This window comes from Perna viridis, chromosome 4, assembly GCF_037379345.1.
Source record: "Perna viridis isolate PV_CMFRI_1.1 ecotype Kerala chromosome 4, ASM3737934v1, whole genome shotgun sequence".
Taxonomy (NCBI): domain Eukaryota; kingdom Metazoa; phylum Mollusca; class Bivalvia; order Mytilida; family Mytilidae; genus Perna; species Perna viridis.
This window is the reverse complement of record NC_142448.1, coordinates 38,370,565-38,384,598: the sequence shown is the minus strand read 5'-3', so window position 1 is coordinate 38,384,598 and position 14,034 is coordinate 38,370,565. Positions and strand designations below refer to the sequence as shown.

Below are 14,034 nucleotides of genomic sequence, written 5' to 3'. Positions count from 1 at the left end.
AGTGGTTTTGGATTCCTTATCAGGAAGTGCAATGGCTTCAGTTCACTTTGTGGAGAGATCAGAAATTACCAAAACATATTTGTTGCCTGTCCATTTCTATTAGTCCACCGCTGGCATAAGATCAAAAGGGTGCTCTTTTTTATGCCTTTTAGGCTTTCTACTGAAGAACTTGTCGCAAGACCGACAATATTCCCGAACAAATTCCCTCATTTTTGGTCTATAGAAAGATATTTTGATTTTTTCTAAAGTTTTATCCACTCCTAAGTGCACGGCTCTAGGTAAGTCATGAAAATGTTTCATTACTTCATTTTTCTTTGTGTCAGGTAGTTAAATTTTTATCCTACAATTTTCTCCATCTTCAGCCTCAAATTTCCTAAATAATATTCCTGAGTTATAATGTTTTGAATAGTGAGCTTCCTTTTGGAATCGTTTACAATGTTGGTCTTCTTTTTTTGTTCTTCAAATGAAATCAAAAGAGGTCCTATGTTTTGATCTCCTAATTGTTGGTTTCTCAGTTGTATTGGTTCCAATCCCTGCAGAAAGTAGTCATTCTTGAGTTCACCTGGTCCATGCTCCCAGATTTTAGTGGAGTCCGAGTTGCTTATTTGTTTTGTTACTTTGAATGTATGATTTTTAGTTACTTTATGTTCTTTGTTGTGTATGTCTGTTTTCTATGTCTGGTCTTTGTCCTTGTATTACATTCTTTTGATTACAGCCTTGGTTCCCTTGATTACTCTTCCAAATATTTTGTCCTTTTGTTTCTTAGTCGTTACTCTACATTCCTTTTTATTATCCTATAGGTGTTCCTCGAGGTATTCCTTTATCTTCCTTTCTTTCTTTTTTTTTTTTTTGCAAGTACTTTCTGATTGGGACTGTTCCATCCATGTTGTTTACTAAGACTACTGGGCTCGACCATAGGCTTAATCAACTAATTTTTTTTCTCTCGAAATATACCATGTTTATTTTGAGAAATATTAAGTGTTATAACTTTGCATTTTTATACACAAAAATGTACATGTTAATTCAAATATAAGATAAACTGAAAACGTTTGATATATTTGAAATGGTTAAAATTACATATATAACAATCAAGCTGATTGATTGAGATATAATGCTTGATATTTGTTACGTCAATTGTTGTGTACATCATCTTTGTCTATTTAATTTTGATACAGAAAAAAACCTCTGATTTCTACTTCACTTAAGACTGTTTTGAACAGGATTATTTTTCCCTATTCTCCAACATGCACTAGCAAGTGAATCTGCTCTAGTAAAGGTCCAATATTTAAGGCATGCCTGCGAAATGTATATCGCATTGAAATATTCTATATTTGGTATAAGAAAGACAACTCATTTTATCATTTACACATTTATATTGTGGTTGAATTTGGACACCTATATTTCATTTGAAAATCGTTTATTTTGCTTTCACCTACAGACTTCCTCGCACAGAAATAAGGCGTCTTTTTTTATTTTCCTACTATCAATCACTATAGTTGGACAATGTGTATTTGATCTTAATATAGATCATACAGATTACTTCTAGTAAAAAGATTTTCCTATTTTTCTCAAAAAATGACCTTGAACGAACACAGGTCGTCAAACAAAACTGAGCCTAAATTTGGCGATTTTTAAGCATAAAAGAAAATTGTAGGGAATGTTTACAGTTTCGCAAAGTTACTTGTAAAATAGGTCACTTATTTTACATTGTTTCATAATTCAAAAGTAAATGTATGGCTCATCACACTTTATGCATACAATAAAATCTGAAATTTCTATAGAGCGTTTTCCAGCCAATTATTTTCCCTTTGAAAGATGATTTATACTATTATTTCATTTTTTTAAAAAATTTATCCTATATATGTTTGTGCCAAAAGACTTTCTGAATAATTTCAATAATTGTTTTGCATCATTTCAAACACCATTTGCTCGGTGAAATTATATACTTTTGTAATAGTTTGCAAGATGAGAGAAGATACTTTTCCGTATTTTAAGGTTGGTCTTAGACATTCGTTTTAGAATACAATTTACAAATAATATAATCTTTATGGAAAAGAAGATATTTAGTGTAATCCCGAACTATGTCATCTGTACAAGTCACTTTTTGAAAAAAAATATTGACTGGATCTAATTTCTACCAAATTGTAAGTATTTCGTATTTATTTCATCCTTCTTGAAGTTTGATAAGTGCAGACCGATTAGTTATTAAATAAGTTATATTTTCATCTACATGTAATCATCAGTTATGTTTTAGTTATCTCCGTATATATTGGCATCTTTTACTATATTATCACGACACTTATTAACGTGGTCATAGTCTCCTTCATCTTTTTGTCCGAAGAAATGGTCGTAAGCATTTGCGGAATCATCTACATATTTTATACGATCTCCCACAACATTTTGAGAAGTGTCGTATGTGCCACTTTTTCTGAAATCATAAGAATTGACATCACTTTCCCTTTCTCGCGCATTAGGAATAGCTTTTGATCTTGAATTATCATACGTCCCACTGATTCTGAGGTCATATAGATTAACATCGCTGTCTTGATTCGTCCGATTAGGTTGAGTTTGATGGTGTGACGTATCATATGTTCCGCTCACTCGATTGTAGTTGTGATTAGAATTGTCTGCTTTTATCTCTCTTGGTCGAGCTTGATTTTGCGCCGTGTCATATGTGTCACTACTTCTATTACCGTAATGGTTGCTGTCGGATTCAATACCTACTTCAAAATATGTGTGGTTGAATGGTTCAGAAGAAAGTTCGATATAGTTGTCGTTTGTGTTGTTGTAATCTAGCGGGATTTCGTTCGGGGGTTCAATATTTTTATCATCAGAATGGTTTGGTTTCCAATTTTGTTCATCTGCCATAATTATTGGTTTAGCTAGACAATACCCATTGGTTTCAGAACAGTCCTGGGGATTATTCGTAGAAATGCCATTTATAGTCAATAAACTATCAGGTATCTCTTGGTAACAGTTCTCCGTCTCATTTTCATTAGGTCTTGAACCTTTGCTTTCAGAGTAAGCTTCATTATTACAAACAGTAAAATCACTTAATCCGTTCTCGTGAATAGGTGGCTTGTCATCTGTCTTTTGCTTTTCTTTTTCTAAGACCGATCTAAAATTAAATAACGAAATTAACAAATGTTTAATATGTTATGGCATGTTTGAATCACAACAGAACTATATGCACGGATAAAACATTGAAATGAAATGTAATCAAACATATCTAGAATTGACGATCCTCTCTAATGGTATCTCAAATGAACAACTACTTTACGGACGAAGATAATTGTTATTGTCAAATGGTTTGGAAAATTATGTGGTCTGCACCTTTTGATATTTATGTGCAAAATTATGTATACGTGTATTTACCATCCGAAGCTAATTTTACCTCTTTCGACGGATAACTATAATTATGATGATGCCTAATGCAGTTATCGACACACCTCCAACCAAGCCACTTATGATAGGTCCATAATAATCTAAAAACCAATATTTGAATGATTAAACTTGACAAAAATTGTACAATGTAAAAGTATATTTCAATTAATTAATAAAGGTGATATATTGGTATTAGACCACAAAGTATATAGCTTTTCATTGCGTTGGTTTTAAGATTAATTTAGCTCAACCAAAAGGGCAAATTAAAAAGCTTGATGATATTCTTACAAAGATATGGAGCTTTTAATTTTTCTATTTTTTTTCCTTGAAATAAAAGATATCTTTGTATTCCTTACATTAACAGGGATCACATATTTTTTCGTTTTGGTGAATATTTTTATCTATTTACTTTTTGTTATGTTAGACGAGGAGGAGGATTTAATTTCTAATAATATTTGTCTCTTTTTTCAAGGTATCATAGTAAAATATAGAATGATGGATTGCCTATGTTGATAAGTTGAATTCGTGTTTCAGGTCAAAATTGTTATTGAAATACATGTTACACCGATTCTGCATATGTTATAAAATGGTTTGGTTTGGGTTTAATTGGCCCTATGGTCAAGATCATTTTGAAAAAGCAGATGACCCGCAGAGACATCGCCTCCGGCTTAGCAATTATCCGCTCTTATAAAGGAGAGTGACGATGCTGTTAGTGCTGCGCAAAGTCGGTATTCCATGGAAAATGTTTGTAAGAACGATCAACTGTAAATATCAAATTGGATACACAACTATATTGGACGTGATATTTTATAGGCAACTCCGCATAAGTTTCTTGAAAAGCAGAAGAAGCTCACACTACTGATGCAACTTATATTGTTCCCATTTATTTAGTGGAATCCGCGTTGCTCGTTTATATTCCTGTGCGAGTTATGTTGGTTTTTCCATGACCTTTGTTGTTTCTGTCTATTTTCATTGTCTGGTCGTTGTCCTCGAATAATATTATTTTGACTTGATGTTCGAATCCTGAATTACTTGATTTCTCATTGATCTTTGTGCTATTTAAAAAACAATTTTCAGGATGTAGCTACTCGGTGACAGCAAATAGGCACATTTTGACAAACCAGAAATATTTCATTTGATATCTTATACGAAAATTGTTATATACTCTGCCGTTTTTAGTCAATGTTGAAGGAAAAATAGATTTAATTATATCCATATATCACCATACCCAATTCCTAAAAAAAACCGTAATAAGGACACCAAATGTTAAGTTTCAATTGTCAAACTTATGATCAAATATTGTTTTCTAGTTTATTGTACATGTAATTCATCAAATCATGCGTTTTCTGTTTGCTATGTTACCCACTGTGTTTATTATATTACTATTGTGCATTATTAGTTATTTATTAATACATGTAATATTTTCGTTACGAACCTGTAATGATGACATTTTTAAAGCCGTCACAAATACTGAATGTAATGAAAACTAAAAATGCACAGCGATTTATCAGAAATGGTCGAGTTTTCATCAAGAACTCGTTATTCATGAGTTCATCCTTTTTGGTTAAATTTTAAGTATTTTAGCTTCTTTTATATCTCACTAATTCGAAGAAAATAAAACAAAAATTGCAATGCCTTACTATTGTCCTTAGAAAGTATTTTGACTACATTAAGTTGCTCGATAAAAAGTAGTTACTGGATTTGAAACAAGGCTACAATTTTAACTTTCTTACAATTAGGCTTCTGGAACAGGATTATGTTGCTACAAAATTGAAGCCATCACTACAGAAGTGTTATGGTTGTTATCATGAACTCGTGGATCGTTACGGTGTATCCCTCTGCACCATGAAAAATGATTTATTTAACGTGTCATGAGCTGGTGTTTCTAGAAAAGCATAGGACGCATACCGTACCGGTGCACCTGGTTTATGCTCCCAGTTTTTAGTGGAGTCCGAGTTGCTTATTTACTGTGTATGTTTTATTTTTAGTACTTGATGTTCTTTGTTGTGTATGTCTGTTTTCCATGTCTGGTCTTTGTCACTGGATTACATTCTTTGTTTCAGCAATCTTGGTAACGTTGATAACTCTTTAAAATGTGTTTTTATTACATTTACCTCCAGTTGTACTCCCTTTTCTTTCTGTTGTTGTTGCTTTTCCGGTAGATTCTGCAAAGGCCGCAGTGTAATAGTTTATTACAGACTATTGATCAGGCTATGGGACATTTTTATTAAAACATTAAGGTTCAATAAAAATATAAACAACAAAAAATTAAATAGGGCATGAAACATAGTGCGCGCTTTGAAGTGTTCAGCAACAAATTTGTGATTTTTTTTCTTAATTCCTATCTGACTTAATGTGTTTGTCGCCCTTTTTTAGTATTGTTTTATCAATCAAGCACCTATTTGTTTTCAGTTTTAAGAATAAAATAAATTTCGATAACAGAGATTAGTTATTTGTCTCACAATCAATATAAAGCAACTGCCTTGTCAAGTCAACGCTAAATCATTGATACAAAATACACATTTCATTTGTCTCCAGCTTTTACCTAACATCTATTTTGTTTCATTTTGCAGATATTTCTGAAAGTCTTGCAAAATCAAATCATGACATAGAACACCATATTAGTGCAATCAAGTTAATTTTTTCTGTGTTTTATGAAAACAATTTTCACTGGAGCTAAAATATATCATACATAGATAAACATTTAGCAATCTGGTTCCCTTTAATAATCCAGTGCCGAAATCCAGACTATTTAACTAGACATTTTTCTACAAAAATAGAAATAGCGATTGTTACAAAAGAGCATATTATGAACCAAAATATATAATCATACAAACAACTCTGATACCTTTTATACATGAGTAAAACACTTTAATGGTCTGCAGAATCGTCAGGCATTCATGCATTATCTCCTTAAGTGCACCCGAATCGTTTCAGGTAATATGTTTATCTCCACCAGTGCAAGAGGCACTTTTCTGTTGTTCAATAATATTTGATGTGCTAATTTGTTTCTCTTTGCGACATAATTGGACGTTCTTGGGATAAAAATTCAGATTTACTTCGGACGGACCATCCATTTTCTTACATAGCTCCATCGACTGGTTGATCAGGTGGCATTTTGTGATTGTAATATTAGTACCTAAATATTGAAAATAATCTTCAATTAAAAACAGATGTGCGCAGAGAAAAAAATGTGTTTGTGTATTTATTTTCTTCAGTCAGTTTAATTATGTCTTCCTAACAGGGTTTTAGAGTAATCAAGGGAACCAAGGTTATAGCGGTAATCAAAAGAATGTAATCCAGGGACATGACATGGAAAACAGACATACACAACAAAAAAGACATAACGTAACTAAAATTATACATACAAAGTAACAAAAGCAAATGAGCAACTCGGACTCCACTTAAATCTTGGAGCATGAACCAGGTGCACTATAGGGTAAGCGTCCTCTGCCTTCATAAAACGACCCGCCTAGTTGCTCATAAGTCAAGTCAGGGGTAAACAAACGAGGAATAGAAACTATGACACGTTGTTGAATAAATCAGTTTTCATGGTGCAGATTGATACATTTTAACGATCCACGAGTTCATGATGACGACCATAAAACTTCTGTAGTGATGACTTCAATCATATAGCAACATAATCCTGTTCCTGAAGCCTACTTGTTGGAGTTCTAGCGCGATACAAAAGGTCTCCACGGTTTCGGCAAGCTCTGGCATAACGAATGAGTTGTGATATGAATATACGCGGGTGCTGTAGGGATGTTGCCACATATGAAAGGAAAGTTGACAATTCGGAATGAAAAGTCATCACGTTTGTCGTAAAGTTTGGTCAATAGTTTCCCTTTACCATCGATTTCTAAAAGTAGGTCAAGATATGAGGCTGACTTCACCGTGTTTGTAGTATCATTTATCTCAACTTCGTTGGGGTAGATGCGATGTATCAAATTCCCGAAATTAGGATTGTTTAAAGATAATGCGCTATATATATATAGCGGAAACTGAGACTAAAGGATCTAGCTAGACGAGATTCTTTCTTTCGGATCAGATTATCATCAGCCCCATAAGAGTAAAGAAATAAGACAGCAAGTAAAGGAGCACATTTTGTTCCCATTGGAATGCCAACCGTTTGTTGAAAGAGTAATCAAGGGAACCAAGGTTATAGCAGTAATCAAAAGAATGCAATCGAGGGACAAAGACCAGACATGGAAAACAGACATACACAACAAAGAACATAAAGTTACTAAAATCATACATACAAAGTAGTAAAAGTAAATGAGCAACTCGGACTCCACTAAAAACTGGGAGCATGTACAAGGTGCACCGGTAGGGTAAGCGTCCTTGAAAAACACGTCCACCACACTGGGCAAATTTTCATTTTGTAAACATTTTCCTCTGTATATTTGGAATTATTTCTTACAAAGTATGAGGAATCTCTACCAAGAAGTATATATATGTATCTAAGTGTACCATCTTTTTTCTGAAAAACAACGATGTATAATGCTTATAAGTCGGGATTTTAAAACTGAGGTTTGCTGGTACATTTTGCAGATCCAGCTATGAAACGTTGTTTGTATGGATTCTTGTGGAGTTAAGGAATCATGTACATAGACGGTAAATCACAATCATCGTGCTTGGTAGAGAGACCAAAAGGGGATAGCACAGATTTATGTTTTTCCACAATCTCTTCTTTGGAGAGTGTGGCAGCAGTATAGGTCTTATCACTGCTATTATTTTCTACGTCTACCTCTGATAATAAACATGGATGTAAAACGGTTTGCAGATAAAAACAATGTTGTTTTGGTCTTTGAAAACTAATGTAGCCTTAGCACTCATTGACCAACTTAAATCTTTCATTCGTTTCAAAATTAAAGACCTCACGGCCTTTAACCATTCTGACAGAGAATAAATATCTCCTTGTTCTCGTTTTATCAATATTCAAGCATGGTCCTCCGCGGGATTCCACAAGAACTTTAAAGTTGTAATTCCAATTTATGGACCGAGATTCACAGTACTTGAGACCTTTAGAAATGATATTACGCATAGATTCGTTTTCGATGATCGTTAAATATCCCGTAACGACATGACCAGGATGACCAAATTTGAATGGAGAATATTTGGAAGAACAGTCAGGTGGTTTAGACTTGAAGTCCTCAATCTCGAGGTTTCGCAATAGCCTTTTATAATCTAAAATTTGGGATGCAATGGGTGAAGTATAGGAATATGAAATAATTGGTATGGATTTGTCTTTGAAATATGGTGGAATTTTGTTGGTAACGTTTTTGTGATGGAGGATGTTGGCCAAATTAATTGCATATATACCTTTATAGACAAACGGTAGTGGAAGAAATGATCGTTTTTCTTCATCTTGACTGGTTTAAAGAGTCTGTGGAAACCAATATCCAAAATGATGGCAACAAGTCTGCATAATGATCAGGTGGGATCAGAAACAGGAGTTTCAAGAGTTGTTTTGTAAAGGAAGTGTGGTAGAGTGAGAGGTATAGAATAAAGTTTGGTTCAAATGTGATGAAGTCCAAGAGGTTTTTATATGAAAGAAAGGAGACCACCTATGGAGGCATCATGAAACTTAGGTGACGTATTGGCCATGACTCCTTACGGTCTTGGATTTTTGTCAAATAAGTTTATTACATATATTCTATTGTTATATTGGCTTGAATGGCTTCCTATACTTTTGATATTGTCATTGCATCCGTAAGGTATTGCAGTACCTAGTCTGCGTATCCAGTACTCCCCTCTTTCCCCACGATAATTTTTACTTAGAACGGGACTGTTTGTAGAATGGTAATTTGTTTCTAAAATACGAACTTTCATAGAAAGGATTGAATGATCTTGTTGATTAAAGTGTTGATAAACTGTCGGTAGTGTTAACTCTCGAATGATGACCGTACATTGTTTTGTTTAATCATTCTTGTGTTTCTCCGACATATACTTAACCACATAAGTTGCATTCTAATCCATATATTAAGTTTGTTGATTTGCAACTCAAGGAATCACGACTTCTTGTATGGAATGTTTTGTTTGTATGTCAACTGGAGAATTAAGAGTCGGTTATAAGAATGTTGAATGTTTTGCAATTTTTAATACCACATTTTGATATGGTACAATGTGGTTTGTCATCGCTGTAGTTAAATATGTCATTTAAAGTGATGGAACATGATTTAATAATTTTGAAATAGTCAGAATTTTTGTACTGGACTTGATGGTCTGCAGACTGAACGTGTGATTGGGTACTTTTTGTTGAGTTGGTCGGGGCACTTTCCAAACCAGATGTGAGCGTGCTAAGATTCCGATCTGGGGACACCACATTCTTACAAGACAACAGTGTGTCCGATCTGCTGTCAGGTTCGGACCTTTTTATACTGGGCGACGTCCGGGCCAGTTTTTCTTTCATTCCTCTTGTTAAAACCATTAATTTAAAACAAAATGTATTACTGGGTTGATGATACCCTCAGGGACTAAATCCATTAGCAGAGGTATCGACCCAGTGGTGTGAAAGAGTGATCAAAGGAACCACGGTTATAGTGGTAATCAAAAGAATGTAATCCAGGAACAGAGACCAGACATGAAAATTAGACATACACAACAAAGAACATAAAGTAACTAAAATCAAACATGAAAGTAACAAGAGCATTCCAATTGCAATGTGATCTTGAGGAGGTGTTTTGCAGTACAAAACATTTATTAAAGTTAAAAGCAATTGAGTACAGATAGCTCCGCTCCTCATAAACAAAGCTTACAATCATATTATTATTACATACATGTGGAATATTTAATTTTCTTATTAGATGAATAATCATTATATTTTTCTCTGGTTATCAGTGATTTATAACATGTAAAGGATAAAAAATAAAATAAAACTATCCACAAAAGCACAATTGTGGTTGTCCTGGATTAAACAGAATAGATAAAAAGAAAACAAAAAACGAAAGTGTAAACTATGAATAATCAGAGAGGTCAAAATTTGAGATTTTTTAATTACAATGCGCTTTCCGAGTCGCATAAAACTGATATACGCTTCTTTTTGACATATTGATTCCTTATAAAGATTTCAGTGTGACATATCATTTACCTAGAAAGATCAATAACTTATTTTTGTATACATGTATACAATTACCAAGTAATCTTCTTTGTTATGAATTATACGTTTTTTTTTCAATTATTATATAGTTGAATACTGTCGAAACTCGTTAAGTCGAAGTCGAAGGAACCGGGCAAAAATCTTCGAGTTATCCGAGATCCGAGTCATCCGAGGTCGAGTATACCCCGGAAATAGTTTGGGCCATGATTGTTTCTGCATCTACATCATTTGCTGTGTTTGTATATGTTCTTCACTTTAAGGGTTCTTCGTGAAGACTTGCGTTTCATATTGGAAGATATTTTTGCGTATTGTTTTAAATACTGAACGACACCGAATATTTAAGGAAAATTTCCTTTTTATTCTTTATAAACGTCATAAGTTCTTTACATACTGCTTTTCACGACTCACAATCGACAGATTCGTCAAACATAGTGCTCTACTGCGATAAAATTTCAGAATCATTAGCAAAACGAATGAAGTCGTTGAAATACACTTAACTACTATCGTCTGTTTGATGTTTAATTAGATATTCAGATATATGAATCATTACAATTCATCTGTATTTTCTATACTTTTCAACATCGATATCACCGTTAGCGTGAATTCCAACGTGTGATAAACAAAGTTCCTTTCTTTTCACTACACGCGCTATATCAAGCCATAAAGAATGTCAACAAATACTTTTATAAGCCACGCTAATCGTTGTAAAACATACTCCGATCATGATTTGAAATAAAGCAATCAGTTTTCCGAGTACTTAGTTGATTTCAGGACCAAATAACCTCCAAGTCCTATCGAAGGGACTGATTTCGATTCATCCGAGTTCGAGTCATCCAAGATAAAATTGTTTTGGAGTAAGGGGAGTTTTGCTGGGAATTTGAACCTATTAGTTCAAGTTATCCGAAAATTCGACTCTTCCAAGTTCGACACTGCGCAGTTTGACTGTAGATATTTAAGACAAGAACTATGTTTTCATATAAAGTGGCAAAATACAAGAATATCATGACATCGAATTAATTTGAACTAAGGTGTAGTATTTGAATATGTTGCAAGATTGGAGTGTAAAAGTGAAAATGGATTGCGGATAATACAGCTATGAATGCTGCAGTTTTCAAAGAAACACGAAGAATGAAAGTGATCATTCAAATAAACAATACAAGCCACATGTTTGAATTCAAACCATATCAGACCACATCCGTTTCGCGAAGTTACCACAAAAGCTTAAGCATTTTATTGTAACTTTTACAATGGTATATGATAATTGTTTAGGTAATTGGTAGTATAGAATTATACAATTAGCCTCAACCATGAATGGCTCATAATCTGCAGGTGCAGAGTATTGATCACGAATATTCAAATCGGTCGAGACATCAATTATAGAAAAAGGAGGCGCATCACAAATAAGTTTTTTTAAGCCATGGTTATACTCTTGCCACTTCAATGATTATAATTAATACGACTGGTAACTTAAATCGTTTCTTAAGTAGTGATTAAAAATATTCATACATGAACAGGAGAAAATTCTACCCAAGGAACATTTTTTTGTTTTTTTGTTTTTGTTTTTGTTTTTGTTTTGTTTTTCTTTTTTATTTCACAAATAAGAGCATTCTGTATCATATGTTTGTGGTAATAAGCAATAAAGATTATGAATTACTTATTTACTGTTCTGCTTCCTTTCATCAAACAAGCTGTTGCTCTTTTTTTCAACTAACACTGTGAAATCCACGGTTCCGTAGAATTTAAATTTCACGTATTTCCTTGTCGGAGTATTTTGTACATTTGAAGATCTATACCAGTATACCATCACTTACCTTTATTACTAAGGTAACTAGCACTATAAAATGCTAATTTATGATGTTCAGAGCAGTCTGCGTCAATATCTACGTTGCGCTCGCAGGATGTAGCGCCATTGCAATTTTTCTTTATATCGGATTTCATGGGTTCTGCCAAATTGCACATTTTTTTGCTTTCGTTGCAATTGTGACTGTCAATCACAGGGGCCCAGATTTCTACATCATTGATGTCAATATCATTATTATCATCACATGATATATTCAAGGAAAAGCTAGTATAATCACTGTTATCATGTTTTAACCGTTTCTGTCGAAAAACTGAAAATAAAACTACGTTATATAATTATAATGTCACAACTATCATTTATCTGTATTATATATTCATTGAACGATACTTGAATATGTAGGTCGCCTTTTAGCATTATGCAGAAAATATATCTTTTGTAATGATGCAATCAGTTAAACAGGTACATGTGTATATGGTGCAGTGCAATATACTCTAAAGATATGTAAGGCGAAGAACATACTTATAGATTAAAGTAATTTACTTACTTCAGATACATGCAAAAAAGGTTGAACATTTTCGAATGTTTTTACTTTATGACTGAAACCAGTAATTTATAACCCGAAGGTAATCAAACTCTTAACGTTCACAAAGTGCAAGTTTTACCACATCATTCATAATAACTGTACCATTTAATGTGACTGTGTTCAATTCAATAAAAAAGTATTGTCTATTACCGTATGAGCCTAAAACAACATTAAAAAATTAGCATTTGTCAGACCACTGAACATGCCTTTGACAAATTAGATATCAATAGTGTACCTGTTGCTCTGATATTATGCCTGATTCTCTTGTAAAACAACGTCTCTTTGAATATTTAGTCGGAATGTTTGAATTAATGTATTATGTTCAGGGAATAATAAACATACAGAAGTCGACAGTCGTCATTAAAGGGTATTTTATCAACGAGTCCCTGATATAAAGGGAAATACCGTTGGGTTAAACAAATTATTGAAAGACAAATAATTAAAAACTAAACTTGATAAATATTTGGTACAAATAAAAATAAAGATCACTGTAGTTATGGTTTGACGTTTGCACTTAAATATAACTCCGCCCCAAGAAATATTGTACCTGTGTTAACCTAATTAATTTGAATAACTTTGACGATGTAAACACATAATTTCACTTAAAAACGATAAAAAAAGAAAAATACAACTAAACTCAAACGAAATTTACACAATATGGTTCACTCTTTGTTCATACATGTAATGAGCAGGTTCAACGCACACGAGAAATATGAACATACCTAATGATTCAGACTGAATTGTAAGATAAGATAATCCCAACAAATATATAAACAACATTTCTTTTTTCTACGTTCTTAACTAAAGCAAACGGGAAGTGAAACCCCATACGATACTATCAGCGTCGCATGACTGAAATTCAATTGAAATTTAAATGGATCATAGTTAAATCGTGACATTATTCACATTTTCACGTTCAAATATATGGTAACTAATTTCCTGTATTAATTCATTTAAATATATTACGCAGTACATGGTATGATTTTAGGACACCCACTTAAAGCAGTCTGTAAAATGCGATGCATGAGTAATTATCTAAAATTATAATTATTGATTTCGACTGTCAGAGAAATACAAACGCATTTTGTTTACACCGACAATCGGAGTTTTTTTTTCATTGTAATAAGTTGCGTCGGTGTAGTTTGTTCTTGTAGAAATTTGTAAGTT

The 14,034-nt window shown here is 33.2% G+C and overlaps 1 protein-coding gene across 2 annotated transcripts; it reads right to left on the bottom strand.

Annotated features, from left to right (window-relative positions):
- Nucleotides 1-1,353: 1,353 nt before the first annotated feature.
- Nucleotides 1,354-13,708, bottom strand: LOC148620003 (uncharacterized). Of its 2 annotated transcripts, none has more exons than XM_088580481.1 (6): nucleotides 13,590-13,708; nucleotides 12,295-12,594; nucleotides 6,233-6,523; nucleotides 5,499-5,549; nucleotides 3,395-3,485; nucleotides 1,354-3,118 (listed from the first exon to the last, which is right to left on the bottom strand). In XM_088580481.1, the coding sequence occupies exons 3-6, from the start codon at nucleotides 6,288-6,290 to the stop codon at nucleotides 2,251-2,253; spliced, it is 1,068 nt and encodes a 355-aa protein (XP_088436607.1). In that variant the 5' UTR covers nucleotides 6,291-6,523; nucleotides 12,295-12,594; nucleotides 13,590-13,708; the 3' UTR covers nucleotides 1,354-2,250. The 2 variants fall into 2 exon arrangements, with proteins under 2 accessions (XP_088436607.1, XP_088436608.1); XM_088580482.1 differs by lacking the exon at nucleotides 13,590-13,708 and adding an exon at nucleotides 13,103-13,490.
- Nucleotides 13,709-14,034: the final 326 nt, after the last annotated feature.

Bases quoted from the DNA above. Each gene is read 5' to 3' on its own strand.
- LOC148620003 (XM_088580481.1), bottom strand. From the start codon at position 6,290: ATGCATGAATGCCTGACGATTCTGCAGACCATTAAAGTGTTTTACTCA. The intron at 5,550-6,232 runs GTATCAGAGTTG...CGGCCTTTGCAG, and splicing joins GTTTTACTCATGTATAAAAG to AATCTACCGGAAAAGCAACA. The intron at 3,119-3,394 runs GTAAAATTAGCT...ATTTAATTTTAG, and splicing joins ATAGTTATCCGTCGAAAGAG to ATCGGTCTTAGAAAAAGAAA.